Genomic DNA, 20,572 nt, shown 5'->3' with positions numbered 1-20,572 from the left:
TCCGACACAATTTGCACATAAATACAAACTGCTTGCACATGTATTTAAGAGATATTTGCGCTAGTACTGTGTCCGCCACTGCACAAAACTTTTGCATCTAGTGGGGCGTTCTGATCTCGATTTTCACCGAATGCCACATTTGTGTGGAATGTGCAACATAATTGAGGTGCACGCCCATTAAACTGAGTGCACCAAAGAACACCTAGTGCACTTAGTTTAAGTGTGATTGGCACAGGCAGGGTGCGCCAGATTATTAAACACCAGTCTTCAATAAACTGGAGCATTCTGCGCATCAGTGAGGCAAACTGCATGCCAGTATCATCTGAGACAAAAAAAACGGATTACACATAAATGTCATCCTTGTGAGTAATGGAGCAGATGGCCTTGCATGACCGTTCTGCTCCATTAATCTCTATGGAGCTGACAGAGATTCCCCACCGAATAGCAGTTATCCTGTGGATAGGGCCTAACTTTCTTGGTGGGAAAACTCCTTTGAGGCTCCGGCCTAGTTTTTTGCACTAGTCTCCTCCATAAAACTGGCGGAGAAACCATAATAAATCTGGGTCAATGTCACTATATTTATGTATCGTGAGGTAATATTTATGTCTTTGGAAAGTAGAATTCTTACTAAACGTAAAAGTAAACCTGAGTAAAATCAGGCTACTGATTTTTAATAAAGATATGAAAGTTTGATGCAATCTTTTCTAGTCCGTCTCATTAATGTACATTGTACTGAGAATGTGAACTCTACATTTGTTGGAAATAGAGCGGAGTGATGAGTAAGTGTATATATTATCCAGCAATATAAGTGGGTACATAATAAAGGGGGCACTAAACTCAAAAATAGAATATTTGTTTTCGTGTAGGAAAGACCAAGGTTCATTCTGTGGGAGAGGATTTGTTTACCAGCGTGTAGTTATTAATAGCTCCCAGTGGTTCCCTGACTCATTACCCTCCCTGTCGCCTCTCATCCTCGTCCTCTACAGAAGTGTCTGAGAAAAGAAGTATACAGGGAGGCGGCTGCTGCAGGATTGTAGGTTTAGGAATCCTAAAGGGTTTCCGCCATATTAAACATTTACAGCAGATGCCATAAATGCCTGATAGTTATGAACCATCTATAGCTCTTCTTCTACTATTTCTGTAATTCCTATAGATCACAGTGGAGAAGGATAATCATAAGGACTGCTACCCCAATATTTATTTTAGAGGGGCAGCACCAGCGTATATATCGGTACAAGACTTGAGGTGTCAGAGGTGGGATCCACACGCATCAGTCACTCATGCGATATTCTGGTTCCTAGATAATAGTACAAATTATGGCAAGATTGCCTGGTGAATGAATTGTGTAGCCAAATAAGTCTTAAAGGGGTTGCATAGGAAGTTTATATTGATGGCCTATCTAACATGCAGGGTGTAGCTATAAAACATGCAGGGGCATTTCCGTAAGACACCATGTGATGCACATGAATATACATGATAAAGCTGTCGTATGCGTAACTGCAATGATAAATTCCACCTGTTGTGTCAAAGTATAAATATGTGCATTACCAGACATGGCCACAGACAACAGTGGCGCTGTTTCTCAGACCTTCTTTAAAAAAAAAAAAAACTTGCGTTACTGTACATTTAATTTTTACTTAAAATTCTACTTCTAATGGAGAACAATGTGAAGCATACATTTATTTAATAGCAGTAAGGAATGTAGGATTTGGCTTTCTATGCAATCTCTGCACCACAGAATGAGTTCCATTACTCAGAGGTGATTGACCTTTACGTTCCACGTTTATAATGTTATGTACATTTATTGTTTTATGGTTATAACATTTTCCCTACTTTACTGTTATTGTCTCATATATTTATTACTATTTCATATTGTAAAATGACTTACTCGGATGCATAAAATAAAAAAAGGGTATTTTCCCCTAATAGATCCCCCACTGCCCTGTTTTAGCACCTGGAAATGTCAGTACCGCCCCTAGTATAAAGCAAATCTTCCCTCAATCTACCCTCAAAATCCATCATGATAAACAAGGGACAGTCACCGTGACTGTGGTAATTATCTTATATGTGTCAACCAAGGCCTCCTTCCTTCTACAATCAACTTCCATCATTATGCTAATGAGCTTGAAGGACTCCTGGACTTGTTACTAAAGTCCTTCCATGCTTCAGCTTCACAGGCTGTAACATTGTTCAGCAGCAATTAAACCCCTCTCACTGTGTGCTGAGACTTTATCTGCTGCTGTGAGATCAGGCTGAGATAGGGGGAAGTGCTGATGAAGCAGGGGGAAGGGAGACAGTGTAACATCCTGTGAAGCCAGAGCACGGAAGGGCTTTGGTAACGCCCCCAGAGACCTTGTGGCTCATTAGCATAACTGTAAAAGTTGATTTTAAAAGGAAGGAGGCCATGGATATCAAAGATAAGAAGATTACTACAGTCATAGTACCTGGTTCTATGAGTAAGTGCCCCTGGTTTATCGTGATGAATTTTATTGGTAGATTTCGTTCAAGGGTCGCCAAGTTTCTTTTTTTCGTTCTTGGTTACCATAGGAAAAACATGTGACAGTTTATCTCAATCTGAACAATATCAAAATATATAATGTGGCTTCCCCCCTGTTTTGTCCTTGAGTAGGTATGTTGTATGTTGTATGCATTGGATGTACGTGTAACATGTCTCATACTGAGTATATTATCTTTGGGGTTTTCTTCCAGACTTTATCATGACATGAATTGAAATCGCCATAAATGCACCCGGAGAGAGAAGCTTTTTTGTCTACTTCATGAGCTACAGAATAAGGACTGATATGGTTTTGCTGCCCCCTTAGTGATACCAGGATCTACCTTTGAAGATGAGTTCAGAAGACAAAGGCATATCGCCAGCTCACAAAATATCAACGCCAACGCACAAAAGTGCCTCCTCTTCATCCTCTTCCCAGAGGGATAGCAGACAGGTACGAATCATTATTCTAATGGCTTCTGCAGTAAAGACCTCGGTTGTCATCTGTTCTTTACATAGTGAATTTTGTAAATCAGATTGTGCCTTTTGTTTTTAAAGAAACAGGATGCATTATTAAAGGGACGGGTTTACAAGCAACTTTTTATTTGTTTACTACAAGTTACCTTAACACGCACATTTCTGCAATTTATTCTGAAATCAGGGGATAAATCACTGGTTCTACAATAAAAAAGACCCAGTTATCTAAAGACATAAATAAGGGGTATTCATACAAACGTATGACTTATTATTAGAATATGTCATCACTTCATGATCGATGGAAGAGTTCAACCTCTATACCTCAACCTCAATCTAGGGGCTGCCATTTTTATTAGGGTTTGTGTCCCCTTCACTGCAATTCTATGGACACAGGCTTTAATTCAAGCTCCATTCAAGTAGGAGTTTCAGGTCCTTGCTTTGCCCTTCTTGGGCATGATTAAGAAAGTTCACCTGGGTATGTACAATAGTCATCATGCTTGGGAGTGTGGGAGGAAACTTGAGGACCTGGAGGAAACCCATGCAATCACGGAGAGAACATACAAACTCTTTGTAGATGTTGACCTGGATGGGACTTGAACCCAGAGCTGTAGTTCTAACAGCAGTAAGCCTACTTTAGCCTTTAGGCTAGGACTTATAAGGTTCCTAAGACTATTGTGAGGCCTGCTGGTGCCATGCACATTTTGGCACTTCACAAGAAACCAAAAGGTATTTTAGAGTCTATCCCTTTCTGTTTGTCTGCCTATCATCTTAGATCAGAGATGGCAAACCTATGGCACGGCAGTGATGCAACTTGAAGCTGATGGGCCCCAGTGGAAAGTCTGTGCCATGCCCCGGCTATAATGTGTCGCTTATTGTACTAGTTTTCTCTGTAGGCGCCCAGGCTGCTGTCCCAGCACAGAGTTCATCAGACAGGACTCAAGGAGGTGTGGATGGTGTCAGATTTTTATTGGAGTTTTTCCTCCTTCTTTCTACTGTATTAGTGTCCATGGAACACCAATACGATTGACAGTTGAGGCAGAGCAGTAAGCAAAAAGTCACTGCTTAAAATTCTGTGTTGGCACTTTGGGAACTAATTGGGTTTTGGTTCTTCATCACTGCCTTAGATTCAGTGGCCTCTATTGACTATAAACTATACCCCCCTCAATGTAAGTTTCCTCACAAACCGACATTAACCTCTGATGGATATAAACCTGACAACGTGTTAAGGTGCAGAAGAGCTGCAATCCTGACGGATACATTTTAGGAATCACTGTATCATAGTGTCTCACTGTTTTAAAAATATTCATAGAAAAGAACTTTAATTATATAAATGCCTTTTACCTTTTCTCTCAACCTGATATGTCCCACATATGTGTGTTATGAGATGATCAATTGTACATACTACATTAGTTTGCAATACTATGTTGACCTAGTGGAAACCTACTGGCTGTGCTTTGTGTTGCAGCACTTTAAGGTGTTTTTGAGATATGCACAAGGAAGTAACCAAATATCCTGAACCCTAACAACTAAAATGACCTTCTTCTTCCTCTATAAGCATTACCACTGCATCACCGTTGATTGTGGATGATCCATCATCCAAAGTAATCACTGCACCTAGTAGGATAACCAAAAGTCCCCTGACTGTGACACCCTGTTTTGTTCTGTTAAATCAAAAGACCCCCACACCCCCAACCACACCCCATAACCCTTGTGCTGGTTTATACTTGGAGTTGAGTGTCAGACATGGTATCCTCCTTAAAGGGGTATTCCAGGAATCGGCATAATTCATATACAAAGAAGTCCTTAAAATATAAGCTAATATGTAATTAGTTGTTATTTAAAATTTTGCTCCCTTTATCAGAAAAATGCTGCTGACATAGACTGTAATGGAGAATTAAAATGCTACTGGCTCTTTAATCAGTCCGTTGATTTCCTCCGAATGGTCCGTTGCAGAGCAGACACAGGACACAAGATGGCCGCTGGTCACATGTCCACATCACATGTCCTGCACCTGTCTGGGCAGGTCATGTTATCACCACTATGTTTGGCTGTAGTTGGTTGGTTGCAGTGCATCCAGTACGGACGGTGTTGTGGTGATGGCAGTTACACATCATTACTATGGTAACAGAGCAAGAAAACCTGTTACATCATCACTGGGAGCAGAGCATCAGAGGGAGGAGGAGATACTGAGAACCAAAGGATCATGGGACTTGTAGTTTCCAGTGGCGGCCATCTTGGTGATAACTCCACCTACTTTAGAGAGGCCATAAAATTTTGTGAATCATAAAATCAAACTATTTAAGCTCCATTTTGTGACTAATGACACTGAGCTTTGTTACATTCATTTATTTATAGCATCATGGGTTTTTGTATCAGGTTCATATTCCCGGAATACCCCTTTAAGGCTTTATTCTGCTCCGCATACCATTGCTGGGATACTCATGAGGGAGATACACACTGTTTATGTTGGGTTTACGTTTCACTTGAAATTATAAATTAGTGTCCTGCCTGATTAGAAACGTTTAAAATTTAAAATAAACTTTATTTAAATTTCATTAAAATTGTGTGGAACTAGTCTCGTGAAATAAGTGTAGCAACTTTATTTCTCAGGCATTGGCCAGCAAATATGGACTAGAATAGCGATCCTTAGTCGGGACAGATGGGTTATTGCAGTTATATGAACTGTCCCGGCTAGCAAGCCAAAAGAAAGTCTAATGGGACGTGGGTCATCCAGCTGCGTCATGAGGAGAGGCGATCCCGCTGAAGAGGGGCAGCATCGTTCTTTGACGCGGCTGTGATATCAGCTACAAGTAGCAGAGGTTGATTTGTTGCCCAATCAACTGTGAACCAGGTTATCGTCCGCCCCCGATTGTGATTCCGGTCAGGGGTGGAGCTAACCATTGATAAACCCAGGCATTTAATGACCGCGGTATGGCTGGTTAGAGTGCCGTGGGGGGAAATGCTGCTAGTGTAATGTGATACAGGGTTGCACTTTGTTGAAATTGATTAGCACCTCTGAGGACGGGCTACTGTTACCACCAGTGCCTTTTAAACTCAGTCTAATGGCACTATGAAAAGTGCATCCCATTAGACTTTCTTTTGGCTCACTAGCTGTGACAGTTCATATAACTGCAATAACCCATCTGTCCTGACTAAGGATCTCTATTCTAGTCCATATTTGCTGGCCAATGCCGGAGAAATAAAGTTGTTACACTTATTTCACGAGACTAGTTCCACACATTTTTAATGAAATTTAAATAATGTTTATTTCCAATTTTAAAGTTTCTAATCAAACAGGGCACTAACTGATACTCATGAGGGAGCAGGCGTGAAGCCATGCTCTGATTGGGATGATGTTGGTTACATACTCTTGACCCCATGGAGTCATGTTTATACTGTTTTGTTTGCTTCCCAATAGTTATCTCGGTTACGTTCTCTGTAGAAACTATAAAACTATAATAAACTAAGATTAATCTAAAAGCCATCTTCGAATAAGCAGCCCAACCTGTTCTTCGAGACGTCTCATCTAGTGGTTACGACATATGAATTAACAGTGAAGTGGTCTGTAAAATAATCTACCTTTGGCTTACCCCATACATGTCATTGACTGCCAAAAATTGTCTTTAGTTTACAGATGTAGCAAATGGCAATATAAAGTAACTGCATGGCGCTGTTCTCTAGTAATGCTTACATCATCTTAGGTTACAGATCAGTGGGACTGCTGAGCTCATGTAATTCACGCTACAAATCTGTTGATTCATATAAAGCAGATTCCTAAGCAATAATTCAGGAGTTTCTGGAAGCTCAGCTCTTTTAGCTTCAACTGCTTAGATACTTATGCTGCTAATAATATTGTATATATACTTGTGATACAATCAAGTAAAAGCCAGTAATATTCTGTCACTAAACAGCTCTGATATTATCTTCACTCTCTATTAGAGGTGACCATCACCTGATCTCCTAAATTCAAGTCATGAAACTCGTTGCAAAATGGATGAGAGACCTACAACCGGTATCAAATGTCTAGAATATGTCAAACTAAGAGAATTCTCTGCAATTGCTTGGGGTGGAATATTAAAGGTGGAACATTTAGCGAAAGAAGGGAAGATCTACATTCAGGATACTAATCCAAATCTTCTTCACATGGCACTTAAAGAGCATTACCACAGGACATGCCAAAAAAAAAGGTAGTGGAGTCCAGGCCTCAACACTTGTGACCCCATTCTTGTAACCCACGAAACATCAGGATGCAAAGTTAAGCCTGTATAGAAGCAGTGGTATTTTGTTGGGTACGCCAAAGCATAAGAATTCCCCCGACCTCCTTCCATGTTGATTGCTGTCAGTGATATATATATACCTTATATACTCGAGTATAAGCCTAGTTTTTCAGCACAAAAAAATTGTGCTGAAACCCCAAACTCGGCTTATACTCGAGTAAAAAATATATAGGTTTTACCAGGTTTTTGTGGTAAAATTAGGGGCCTCGGCTTATACTTGGGTCGGCTTATACTCAAGTATATACGGTATATATATAAAAGTGTCATTATGACCATTGAGCCTAAAAACAAACCCTCCTTGTTCTGTACAGATCATTTTTCAGTAGTCCTCTTATATGACGGGTTATATGGATTAAAATGGCATATAACAAAACTAGAATATATGTCTGAATGCGAGCCTTATGAGTTCAGGAAAAAATGTTAATATTACACAGGAAATGGAATTTAAAGTGAACCTGTCACCAGGAATGTAATCTTTAGCTGGTGACTGGTTCCAATAACCATATGCTATGCTGATTGTAAAAAATGCCTTTGTCAGCTTTCTGAATAATTTCAGTGCTTTATAAAACTTCACTTCGCATTACCTGGCTCCCTGCCAGCATTCTTTCTTCCTCTCCTCCACACCATTCCACTCCCTCCTCGGCCTGCTCAATGCACAGGGCAGGAAGCAGGTAGGGGAGAGAGCCGGATAAGTGTGGAGGAGAGGAGACAGAGACGCACAGGCTGCAGCTGACCCCCTCCCCTGGGACTTACTACACACTAGTTGCAGGGAGACCGGAAATGTAAAATAAAGTTTTATAAAGTACTGAAAATATGCAAATACATTTTCCAGGATGGGATAAGGAAAACATTGCCTCTTTTGGCTACCTTGCCCCATTTAGGATCAAGCATAACTTTTCAAGATGCCTTATGGCATTCTGGGAAATATCCAAATAAGTTCCAATGCAAAGACATTGGAGCTTATTTACTAAGGGTAGCAGATAGAAATTTTGGCAGATTTTCTGATGTTTTTTTGGGAATAGTGCTGCTGTGACAGGTATTTATCAGTGGATTGTATAGCACACAATCGGATTGTGGGGCGGCTGCCCTGGCTTTTAATTGTGTCGTAAAATCAAGCAGTTGCATACACTGGGAAGAAGAAGGTGAACTCCTGCAAACCTGAGTGGAGAAGCGACACATGCAGGATATCGGGCGCACGATCTTAGTGAATTGCGGCACAGGGCATTATCGTTGGACAGTGTTCGGTGAACTCCTCCGGACGGGTAAGTACATGTTCCCCACTGAAACAGCGCTGTCTAGAGTTGGGAATCTGATCCTTCGTGTGGCTGTACCCTGTACCCTGTGAAAAAATAGGAAATGTCCTATTTTTTCACGGCGCTGTGCGCCATGTATCCCTATGGAAAGGGGCGGGGGTAAGCCCCCTCTCCCCGCACACTGCGGTTTGCCCGCCGGCGAGCAACGGTAGTGTGAATCCAGCCTTAGAACTAAATGTAGTCCATCACATGTATTCTTTTTACTAATGGTCCGTGCACCCATTGCCGTCAATGGGGGACATATATCGGCCGTACATACGTCGGCCGTATAAACGTCCCCCATGCGGCAGTGTGAATGAGGCGTAAGATGTATAACTGTATAGTTAGTGGACACTGCATAGTAGACATTATATATTGATGCCAATGATCGTGCTTCATTCTTTTCCTCCATCATCTAATCTTTGGCAGATGGCCTTTGCGATTTTAATATTTGACATGTGCATAATGACAGCAGAATGCTGAAAGCTCTATGATGCAGATTTTCAATTACTGCGATAATTTGCCAATGATGGAATTTTCTATGAAGAGTTATTGGCATTTCTCAGCTTGGCAGCGGGAAGCTGGCAGCGCTGCAATGCTTTCTGTAACTCAGCTTTTTATTGTTTGCTGAGGCTGTCCAGAGGCGATGCTATCGCTTGCTCTGGCCTGGACTGCATTCTCATATGTGCAGCCATTAATCTAAATGCTTCAATTATTGGTTGGTTAGGACGGTTCACACCGGTTTGTGCTGCGTGTGGGAAAAAAATTGTTCACATATTTGTTTTGAAGTTTTAAGGTTTTCGATTATAAAGGGCGGACAAAAAGTTGAACATGGTTACCAAGACTTGCCCATTTAGGCTAAAGTGGTTCAAGCTTCTGTCTACACTTGTATCTTCCCCAAGCGAACAGTTTACTCCAGTTAGTAATCATTAAATGGGAACTGGGCACGAACGAATTCTGTGCGGAGGGCGAGGAGCCCGTAGAAGCTGTGAGAAGGAAGAGAAACACAGGAAGATGGGCACACACCAGAAGCTTAAATATTTCCTCTGTAGTTTTATTCAAACGTGGTATAACATTTGGCCTTCACCGACACAACTTGTTAATGCGCCCATGCACAATATTTATAACAGATCGTAGAATTACAACGTTTCGGTTATTTTTTTCAATTAAGATCTGTATCTAGGAAGAAAGAAATTATGATAGGCCTTAAAGGGAACCTGTCACCAGATCAGTGTTTTTAGGTTCTCCCACGTCTCTACAATCAATACTAAGAATATCCCAAAACAGGTTTTTAGCAGATTTTTTCTTTCAAACAATAATATATAAAAATTTACCTGGCTCCCTGCCTGCTGATGTCCATAGTCCCCAGGGAGTGGTCATCCTTGCTCAAAGTAAGTACGCCTCCTCCAAAAACAGATTGTCCTCCTTGATTTTGTATTAAAACGCCCATCCATTCCCTACATTGCTCTTTTCCGCCGCCTGCTTGCACCCTCTCGCAGACCAAGCAAGCAATTTTCTCACTTGCACGAACAGCATTTGATGGCGGACACTTCCGGTGCTTGTCCACTTCTATCTGCGCATGCACCACGTTGAGCACAGAGCTGGTAGACCATAAAGCGGAAGCTGTTACACCAACTTTGTAGCGAGTTGTGTAGCCGCGTCACTTCCTAGCAACTATGCGCTAGACGAATCGCATGCCTAGGTCCGCGAGAAGATGCAGGGAGGTGGAGGCAAGGTGGAATGTAGAGAAGGGAGGGTTTTTTAATTGAAAATTCGAGGTGGATGCGACGTTTGTAGAGGAGGCATATTGACTTTAAGTAAGGATGACCACCACGGGGTCCAGGGACGCAAGTAGGCAGGGGGCCAGGTTAAGTTTTATATATGTTATTGTTTGAAAGATTGGTAAAAACTGTTTTTGGAGGCTACTGGGCCGTATACTAGACTGACCGGGCACTGGGAGCTACTCCATGCCCCATTAGTAAGTTTTTAACAAGTTAGGTAAGCTTCCAGGATTATAAAATGACAGATTAGGGCAGTAGATTCCTCATGGTAGGTTTCCATTCTTTGCTGCTTCAGCACCAGTCGTCCCCAGGTGGTTGTTGGACCTTTGCTGTGCCACAGCGAGCAGTACAATTGTTGTCTATGAAATAGCTGTATCCATACAGCTCATCGCTGTAACAATACATTGTATGATTCATGTGATTCATTTACTTTTCTTTATTAGCAAGAACAGGGAAAGAGTTGACGCAAGCTTTTCTACAGAATAGATGCAGAAACAGCTGACAATACAGAGTAACTCTTTGGAAGAGATCTCTATTAGATATGTCCACTTACATTTAACACTAACAGCTGAGGTTGCATAATCCTGTGTAATGAGTTTTTCTGAATTTACCAATTTCCATTGCAATACCAAAAAAATGACTCATGTAAGGTAAAGTCATCTTAAAGATTCTGTTCCAGGCACCTACATTTTGACCACAAGTTATGAACAACATTAACAAAATATGTGGCCCATGTGAAAGCATCACTAAACTTTTGAAAGTTTAGATTTATTAAACTACTAGCCCCCCAGGTAAGGGATGAAATATTCTTTCTAGAATTCCCATTTTTGTGAAAGCTTGACTATTTACCTATAAAAAGTCCCCTTAAAAGTAATGTGAAAATGATTAAAGAAGAGTCCTATTCGCCTGAGATGAGTCAAGTTTAGAGGCTGAACAGGGAGTGTCATTTCAAAACTCCTATCTTCTTATGTATAGTACCTAGAAACATGCTCTAAGGTGTGAAAGATCAGAATCTAATATTTAAGATTGCACCAGGCCGGTAGTTTATTGAGCTACAGATCAGGCAGCTAAAAAGATCATTGAGATAAACCTCCATTTCCAGCCTGTTTATTTTACTATCTGTATTCCCAATTCTGTAACTCATAAAACCTCAAATCGGAAGTCTGAAAAATGAAACTTGACCCAGGCAAATACGACTCTTCTCTGCTAATTTTCACATGACTTTGGATGAGAATAGTTTTACAGGTAAATGGGTGAAATTTCACAAAAAAGATGGAATTCTAGGAAAAAATGTTCATATCCAACCTGAGGGGGTCAAGGAGCCCCTTTAATAATAATAATATTAATTCCTATACTTATATAGCACACACAGATTGCGCAGCGCTGCACAGAGTTTTGCCAAATCGGTCCCTTTCCTCAATGGGGCTCAAAATCTAATCAACCAGTATGTTTTGGAGTGTGGGAGGAAACCGGAGGACTGGAAGGAAACCCACGCATGAACCCAGGTCCCCAGCGCTGCAAGGGTGTAATGCTAACCACCGTGCAGCCCATCTAGTACCAGGGTCAAGGGTTGTAAACCAAGCACACTGACATACTGGTGTATGGATCCACTCTTTTTAAGCTTCCTATGCCCTTGTTTTTAAGATAAAAAGGCTTTAATATTACGCAACGAGCTTGAGGGGCTCTATCCTCTGTAGATGTCAATGCACCCTGGAGGCCCCGAGGCTTATTTGCATAATTTAAAAAGCCTGTTTTTGTAAAAACCTAAACATTAGAAGCAAAAAGAAGAGTGGAGCCTGCCAGAGTGAGCACACACCAGTATGTCAGTGTGCTTGGTTTACAGTCCTTCTCTCTGGTGGTAGATGTCCTTTAAATCTTATTGAGGGATCAGGTTACAAAATGGTCATTGAAGTCTATGGAGAACAAAGCAGTAAGAAGATTAGTGTTACACAGGAGTCACAAGTACACTGCTCACTACCTTTGCTAAATTGCATAAATCAACAGTTAATTGTAAACTCTTCTTGTAGGGAATCTACTATCAAAACCAAGCATGATAAATCAGGGACACTTACTCATAGATCCGAACACTGGGGCAGATTTACTTACCCGGTCCATTTGTGATCCAGCGGCGCGTTCTCTGCGGTGGATTGGGGTCCGGCCGGGATTCACTAAGGCAGTTCCTCCGACGTCCACCAGGTGGCGCTGCTGCGCTGAAGAGCATCGGAACGCACTCAAGTTCACCGGCCTATTCTTAGTGAAGGTAAGTGCAAGCTCCGCGGCACCTTTTTGTTTTAAATGTGGACGTTTTTCCGAATCGGTCGGGTTTTTCGTTCGGCCACGCCCTCCGATTTCCGGCGCGTTGATGCCAGCGCCGATGCGCCACAATCCGATCACGTGCGCCAAAATGGCGGGGCAATACGGGGAACATCAACGCAAATCGGAAATATTCGGGTAACACGTCAGGAAAACGCGAATCGGGCCCTTAGTAAATGACCCCCACTGTGTCTGTGGTAATCTTCTTATATTTGTTACCCATGGCATCCTTATTTGTAAATCAACTTTTAAAATTATGCTCATGAGGCAGAAGGGCTCTGGGGGATGTTGACAGAGTCCCTCCGTGCTGTAGCTTCACAGGCTGTTGCCCATCTGTCTCATTAGTATCATTTTAAAACTTGATTTTAGAAGGAAGGAGGCCATGGATAACAAATATAAGAAGATTACCGCAGTCACGGTGCCTGGATCTATGAGTAATGTCCCTGGAGAAAATATACAGAAACTGGTTTCTTTAATAAAGTATATTACAGTTTGTGTGAATCAGCTTTCCATCATGTACACCACTGACAGCTGAGAGATAAAAGAACCTGATAAAGTGTCTAATAGCTTAAGATTATCCAGGGCCTGTCTCTAAAGAGTTATCTCCCCAAATATCTGAATGATCATTGGAAATATGCTCTAAGTATCGAAAAATGTAATTTTCGCCTCCTTTCCTCTATGCTGTGCACTGGACTTCAGATACACTGCTCACTGCAGGAGACAGAAGGAACAGAAGAAAGGCTCAGAGAAGCTGGTTTACTTTATGAAGTTTATTATAAAGTTTACCTAAAGTTTATCTGTTCGGAGATTAGTGGTATATCCTTTCTGTAAATTTGTACGTTATGTTGTGACATTAAGACCTTTGCACTGGATTTTCTTTTTTTCTAAATACACTTTTTATTTTTCATCATTTTTAGAAGGGAAAACACATTGGGGCACATTTACTTACCTGGTCCTGTCACGATCCAGCGACGTGTTCTCCGGCGAGGATTCGGGTCTGCCGGGATTCACTAAGGTCCATGCACCCGATATCCAGCAGGTGTCTCTGCTGCGCCGAGATCCGCCGGTGTTCACCTTCTTCTTCCCGGTGCATGTAAGTGCTGATCTTGCGACACAAATGATTTTTTAAATTCCGCGTTTTTTTCCAAATCCGTCAGGTTGTCCGACGGCCAAGCCCCCCATTTCTGTTGCGTGAAAGCCGGCGCCGATGCGCCAAAATCCGATCACGTGCGCCAAAATCCCGGGCCAATTCAGGGCAAATCGGAAATCATCGGGAAACCCGACGAAAGTGCGTTATTCGGACCCTTAGTAAATGAGCCCCTTTATAGCAAACCAGCCAAATCTTTACAGTAGCAAAATATGCAGTAATGGTGTCTGGAGATTGACAAAAGCAAGACACCACCCATATAAAACTTAACTTTTACTAATATAATGATAAAATTCACTAACTGAGTGCCGGATTCTAGATATAAATGTGTCTTAAATCACGACAAAGCACCACCGCACCCCTTTAGCTGGACCGTTTTCTAAAGTGTTGGACAAAATGCAACTGTGATGCAAAAGTGGCACAAAGACTTAATAAATACACGTGGAAGCACAAACCCTTGTCTTTTAGTGCAAACTTGGACAAAAACTGGGCAGACACAATAATATTTCTGGGCCATTGTGTGCACATAATTAATGCAAGAGTAAAAATGACAATACATATTCTGCATGCCATCTACCAGTACACATAGTAAAGACTGATACTTGATATGTAGCAAATGTGTTTGAACATAGTACAAGAGACATGTCACACATTCTGTCCATGTGTCTAGGACATTGCGTGTTCATTGAGCCATCATTGCTTACTATTTCACAAGATGGTTTAGACACGTTATTATATGTTTATGAGACATCTGCAATCTCTTGTGTGACGGGAAGTGTCTTAAAAATGGGAGTGGTTCACCAAAAAGGGGGCGCAGATCAATATGTCATAATGGGGGTCATTTACTAAGTGCCCGAATCACGTTTTTCCGAAAATTTCCGATTTGCACCGATTTTTACCTGAATTGCTCTGGGATTTTGGTGCACGCGATCGGATTGTGGCGCATCGGCGCCGGCATGCACGCAACAGAAATCGGGGGGCGTGGCCATACGAAAAACCGACGGATTCGGAAAAACCGCCGCATTTAAACAAAAAAAAGTGTTGCTTGACACGCTCTTACCTGCACCCAGCGTAGGACGGTGCACTTCAGTGCACTCCGATGAACTTCAGCGCAGCAGCGACACCTGGTGGACATCGGGCGTACTACCTTAGTGAGTCGCCGGAAGACCCGAATCCTCCGCAGAGAACACGCCGCTGGATCGCGAATGGACCAGGTAAGTAAATCTGCCCCATTGTGGTCCATAATAGGGTAAAATTTTGTCTCAAAGTAAGTGGAATGTTAACAGAAAGTATCTAATGAAGTGCTAAATACAATCAGTGCATATATTGACTGTCTGATCTAAGTTTACGAAGTACTTTATTAGAGAGTAAGGTCGTTTAAGGGAGTCCCCTAGCAATTTTGATCATACAAAGCACCAGGAAGTGTTGGGTATTAGTACTGGAGATCTGTGTAATCATACCTTTTGTGTGTAATTTTAGAAGCAACAGGACAGTGAGGAATACATTTATATTCCAGGGTTGTAGCTGAACTTGGTGTACTGGGGTGCCTTGGAATCCTGATATATAAGTGCATGCTTCACAGTCCTTCAGCTACTTACACAGTTACATAACCTGGTCTGCAGCTTGGACTCTCTCTTTTAATTGATGATTAATGTAGAATTACAAAATTTGCATTGTTTTCTATATTTTTTCGGTTCATTCCTGTCACCCCTATCGTTTCCTTTAACAGGAAGGCGACAGTTGGGAAATCATAGAAGGACTGAAGATAGGACAGACGAGTGTCCAGAAACCTGAAAAACATGAAGGATTTATGCTAAAGAAAAGAAAATGGCCACTAAAAGGCTGGCATAAAGTAAGCATCATTACTGTGTGTCTCACTTGTACTGTATCCCGACTGTTCGAACTTGGTATTAGGCTGGATTCACAAAAACGTGAATATCTCCGGCGCACTGGAGAGGATGAGGGGTGACCTCTCATCTCTACATAGAGATGCACTGCCGGGTACACAGGGAAAGATAGGACATGTCCTATTTTTTCCCCATGTATGGAGTGGTACAGTGCCTTCATTTCTGTGGCCTCTCGAAAATGAATAAACCCTTTTCTTTAGATCTCCCCACGTCTCCTTTTCTGTAGCCATCCTCACACACCTTATGCCTCCCTTTTTGTAGGCTCTCCACCTTATGCCCCCTTTGTGTACCCATTCCCACCAATTTCAGCCTATAAATCTTATTCCACTATTCCAGTCAGCTATGTCCAGAGGACACCAATAGAGTTGGCAGTCCCCCACTACGCAATCGCTGCTATGCTCCTAGGCAGCGGTAGCATCCATAGCAGCTGCTATGGGGCACGCAGTGTAAGGAAGACCCGGCATCCAACTTGTGCACCATTATACACATATTATATTGAACTTTTTAACATATGCAGTATATAACAGTTCCACAGTACACAGCATGTTTCAGAAATTACAGGGGAGAGGGAGGGGGCAGCAGGGACAGGATGAGGGATCTTTTATCACTAATTCCTACCATCTACTTACCCTATGTGGTCAGATCTGTGTAAGTGTATAAATGTATATATCACTGCATAAATGTGTGCACATAAGTGTATACATGCGTGTATGTGTGTAGGAGTTTTTAACGTATGTAGTCTGCTATGGGGCCCTGCCTCTCCTATTTCCACCCCTGTCCATATCATATTATTAAATGTTATGTGAATGGGAAACTTTTGGGATCCTTTTGACACAAACTTAGTGGGGCACATTTACTAAGTGCTTACGCCAGTTTTCTGTCGGGCTTTGCACATTCTTTCATGTTCAAACTGCTTGCACATGTATTTAAGAAGTGTCTGCGCCTCATATGTGTCGCACATGACTCGTTTGTTTTATGGCTGCACTATTCCCGACACTACACAAATTTCTGCTCATAAAGGGGCGTTCAGCTGCTCAGTCGGACCGTGTGCCACATTTATCATGCAAAGTCCAACTGAAGTGTGTCGCACACCCAGGGCCGGATTATAGGCGGGGCTCCCGGGGCTCAAGCCCCGGGGCCCCCACCATCTTGCCCCCCCAGGGGGCCCCCACCAGATCACGCCCCTTGGGCCGTGGCTCCTCAGCCGCCACCTTCCAGAGCTGTCCGCCCGACCACGGCACAGGTGACCGCCTCCACGCATATCCCCCTGCATGGCCGAGGCGTCCGCCCCCCGCACAGGTTCCCACCTCCCTGCCCGCCCAACTCGCTGCATGGCTAGGCCTCCCCGCCCGCTCGTAACCCCGCTCGCGCTCGTCCTCCCCAGCCCGAACAAGCGGCCGCCCTCCGCAACCCCCCCTCCCCCGCCTGAACAAGCGGTCGCCCTCCGCTCCCCAACCCCCCCAGAAATGTGGCCGTCCTCCGCTCCCCAACCCCCCCAGAAATGTGGCCGTCCTCCGCTCCCCAACCCCCCCCCCCCAGAAATGCAGCTGTGCTCCGCTCCCCCCCACCACCACCAGCGGAACAAGCGCCCTTCCTCCGCTCCAAACCCCCCACCCCCGCCCGAACAAGCGCCCGTCCTCCGCTCCAAAACCCCCGTCCCCCCCCACACACCCCGGCCCGAACAATCGGCCTTCCTCCGCTCGCATCCCCCCCCGCTGTAAGAAGCGTTCATCCTCCGCTCCTCCCACCCCATCCCCCCCACCCCCGGCGGAACAAGAAGCAGCGGTCGCCCTCCGCTCTCTCTACCCCCATCCCCCCCCCGGCGGAACAAGCGGCTGCCCTCCGCTCCTTAACCCACCCCCCCGGCGGAACAAGCGGACGTCCTCCGCTCGGACCGACAAACCCCCCCACCCCACGCTGGAAGAAGCGTCCATCCTCCCCCCGGCGGAACAAGCAGCAGCGGCCGTCCTCCGCTCTCCCCCCCCCCCCTCCCTCGGCAGAACAAGCAGCTGCCGTCCTCCGCTCCCCCCCCCCCGCGGAACAAGCGGCTGCCCTCCCCTCCTACATCCCCCGGAACAAGCGGACGTCCTCGGCTTGACCCCCCTCACGCCCCGCTCTACCCAGCCGAACATGCGACCCCCCCCCCCCTCTCCCGTCCAAACCAGCAACTGGTGTTACTGGTGAGGCGGCTGTAATGTAGCTGTGTTACTGGGGGCGAGGCGGCTGTATGTAGCTGTGTTACTGGGGATGAGGCGGCTGTATGTAGCTGTGTTACTGGTGAGGCGGCTGTATGTAGCTGTGTTACTGGGGCGAGGCGGCTGTATGTAGCTGTGTTACTGGGGATGAGGCGGCTGTATGTAGCTGTGTTACTGGTGAGGCGGCTGTAATGTAGCTGTGTTACTGGGGGCGAGGCGGCTGTATGTGGCTGTGTTACTGGGGATGCGGCGGCTGTATGTAGCTGTGTTACTGGTGATGCGGCTGTATGTAGCTGTGTTACTGGGGGCGAGGCGGCTGTATGTAGCTGTGTTACTGGGGGCGAGGCGGCTGTATGAAGCTGTGTTACTGGCGGTGAGGCGGCTGTATGTAGGTGTGTTACTGGGGGCGAGGTGGTTGTATGTAGCTGTGTTACTGGGGACGAGGCGGCTGTATGTAGCTGTGTTACTGGGGGTGATGCGGCTGTATGTAGCTGTGTTACTGAGGGTGATGCGGCTGTATGTAGCTGTGTTACTGGGGGTGATGCGGCTGTATGTAGCTGTGTTACTGGGGGTGATGCGGCTGTATGTAGCTGTGTTACTGGGGATAAGGCGGCTGTTTGTAGCTGTGTTACTGGGGGTGATGCGGCTGTATGTAGCTGTGTTACTCGGGGTGAGGCGGCTGTATGTAGCTGTGTTACTGGGGGCGTTGCGTCTGTATTTAGCTGTGTTACTGGGGGTGGGCGGGTGTATGTAGCTGTGTTACTACGGATGAGGCGGCTGTATGTAGCTGTGTTAATACGGATGAGACGGCTGTATGTAGCTGTGTTACTGGGGGTGAGGCAGCTATATGTAGCTGTATTACTGGCAAGGCGGCTGTATGTAGCTGTGTTACTGGGGGTGAGGCAGCTGTATGTAGCTGTGTTACTGGTGAGGCGTCTGTATGTAGCTGTGTTACTGTGTTACCGCTGAACAAGCGGTCGCCCTCCGCTCCCCAACCCCCCCAGAAATGTGGCCGTCCTCCGCTCCCCAACCCCCCCAGAAATGTGGCCGTCCTCCGCTCCCCAACCCCCCCCCCCCCAGAAATGCAGCTGTCCTCCGCTCCCCCCCACCACCACCAGCGGAACAAGCGCCCTTCCTCCGCTCCAAACCCCCCACCCCCGCCCGAACAAGCGCCCGTCCTCCGCTCCAAAACCCCCGTCCCCCCCCACACACCCCGGCCCGAACAATCGGCCTTCCTCCGCTCGCATCCCCCCCCCGCTGTAAGAAGCGTTCATCCTCCGCTCCTCCCACCCCATCCCCCCCACCCCCGGCGGAACAAGAAGCAGCGGTCGCCCTCCGCTCTCTCTACCCCCATCCCCCCCCGGCGGAACAAGCGGCTGCCCTCCGCTCCTTAACCCACCCCCCCGGCGGAACAAGCGGACGTCCTCCGCTCGGACCGACAAACCCCCCCACCCCACGCTGGAAGAAGCGTCCATCCTCCCCCCGGCGGAACAAGCAGCAGCGGCCGTCCTCCGCTCTCCCCCCCCCCCTCCCTCGGCAGAACAAGCAGCTGCCGTCCTCCGCTCCCCCCCCCCCGCGGAACAAGCGGCTGCCCTCCCCTCCTACATCCCCCGGAACAAGCGGACGTCCTCGGCTTGACCCCCCTCACGCCCCGCTCTACCCAGCCGAACATGCGACCCCCCCCCCCTCTCCCGTCCAAACCAGCAACTGGTGTTACTGGTGAGGCGGCTGTAATGTAGCTGTGTTACTGGGGGCGAGGCGGCTGTATGTAGCTGTGTTACTGGGGATGAGGCGGCTGTATGTAGCTGTGTTACTGGTGAGGCGTCTGTATGTAGCTGTGTTACTGGGGGTGAGGCGGCTGTATGTAGCTGTTACTGGGAATAAGGTGGCTGTATGTAGCTGTGTTACTGGGGGCGAGGCGGCTGTATGTAGCTGTGTTACTGGGGGCGAGGTGGCTGTATATAGATGTATTACTGGGGATCAGGCGGCTGTATGTAGCTGTGTTACTGGGGGCGAGGCGGATGCATATATATGTATTACTGGGGATCAGGCGGCTGTATGTAGCGGTGTTACTGCGTGGATAGTGAGCAGGAAGACGTGTATGCACGCTGCACACAGTGGGGGCCTCCACCAGATTTTGCACCCAGGGGCCCCCACCAACCTTAATCCGGCCCGGCGCACACCCCATGTTAAAGGTGCACCAAAAAATTGGTTTAGTCTGTTGGGGCAGTGCAGAGGGTGCCAGATTCATGAAGAATGTGCACCACAATTCATGAATCTGGTGCCCCCTGTACTATACACATAGTACTGCACATAGTACAGACACAACTTAATTGTGCCCCAATGACACATCCTTATAGGAAAAAATAAAGTGAACACTTTAAAAAGTAAAGTATCGCTAGGTTGCATTGCCAGGTTCTTACCAGCACCCACTAAAATCTACACAAAGAAAAATTACATTTACAGCCCATTAAAGACCTTATTTCAAGCGGATTATGTGTACATGTCTTGTCATGTCATTTTTTTTTTTCACAGTCCTTCATAGCCATTTTCTAGTATGCAATAGATTATAAGTGTGGATAAGTTACATGAGTGTTTTTGTAGCCAATTACATCTCAGTCTTCAGAACTATAAAGATCAGTGACTGTAAAGGTGATAAATCCAGTGTTATAAGTGATAAAATGGAGAA

General features: G+C 45.3%; 1 protein-coding gene across 2 annotated transcripts in view; it reads left to right on the top strand.

Moving 5' to 3' along the window:
* OSBPL6 (oxysterol binding protein like 6) overlaps positions 1–20,572 on the top strand; it is a 161,835-nt gene that overhangs the window by 69,745 nt on the left and 71,518 nt on the right. For both annotated transcript variants that reach the window (XM_072121611.1, XM_072121609.1), the window contains exons 3-4: positions 2,710–2,948; positions 15,511–15,633. In XM_072121611.1, coding sequence (XP_071977712.1) covers positions 2,847–2,948; positions 15,511–15,633 — 225 coding nt within the window. In that variant the 5' untranslated portion in view covers positions 2,710–2,846. The remainder of the gene's footprint in view (positions 1–2,709; positions 2,949–15,510; positions 15,634–20,572) is intronic.

Source organism: Engystomops pustulosus, chromosome 8 (assembly GCF_040894005.1).
Source record: "Engystomops pustulosus chromosome 8, aEngPut4.maternal, whole genome shotgun sequence".
NCBI lineage: Eukaryota > Metazoa > Chordata > Amphibia > Anura > Leptodactylidae > Engystomops > Engystomops pustulosus.
The sequence above is the reverse complement of the archived record's forward strand: the minus strand, read 5'-3'. Positions and strand labels throughout refer to the sequence as shown.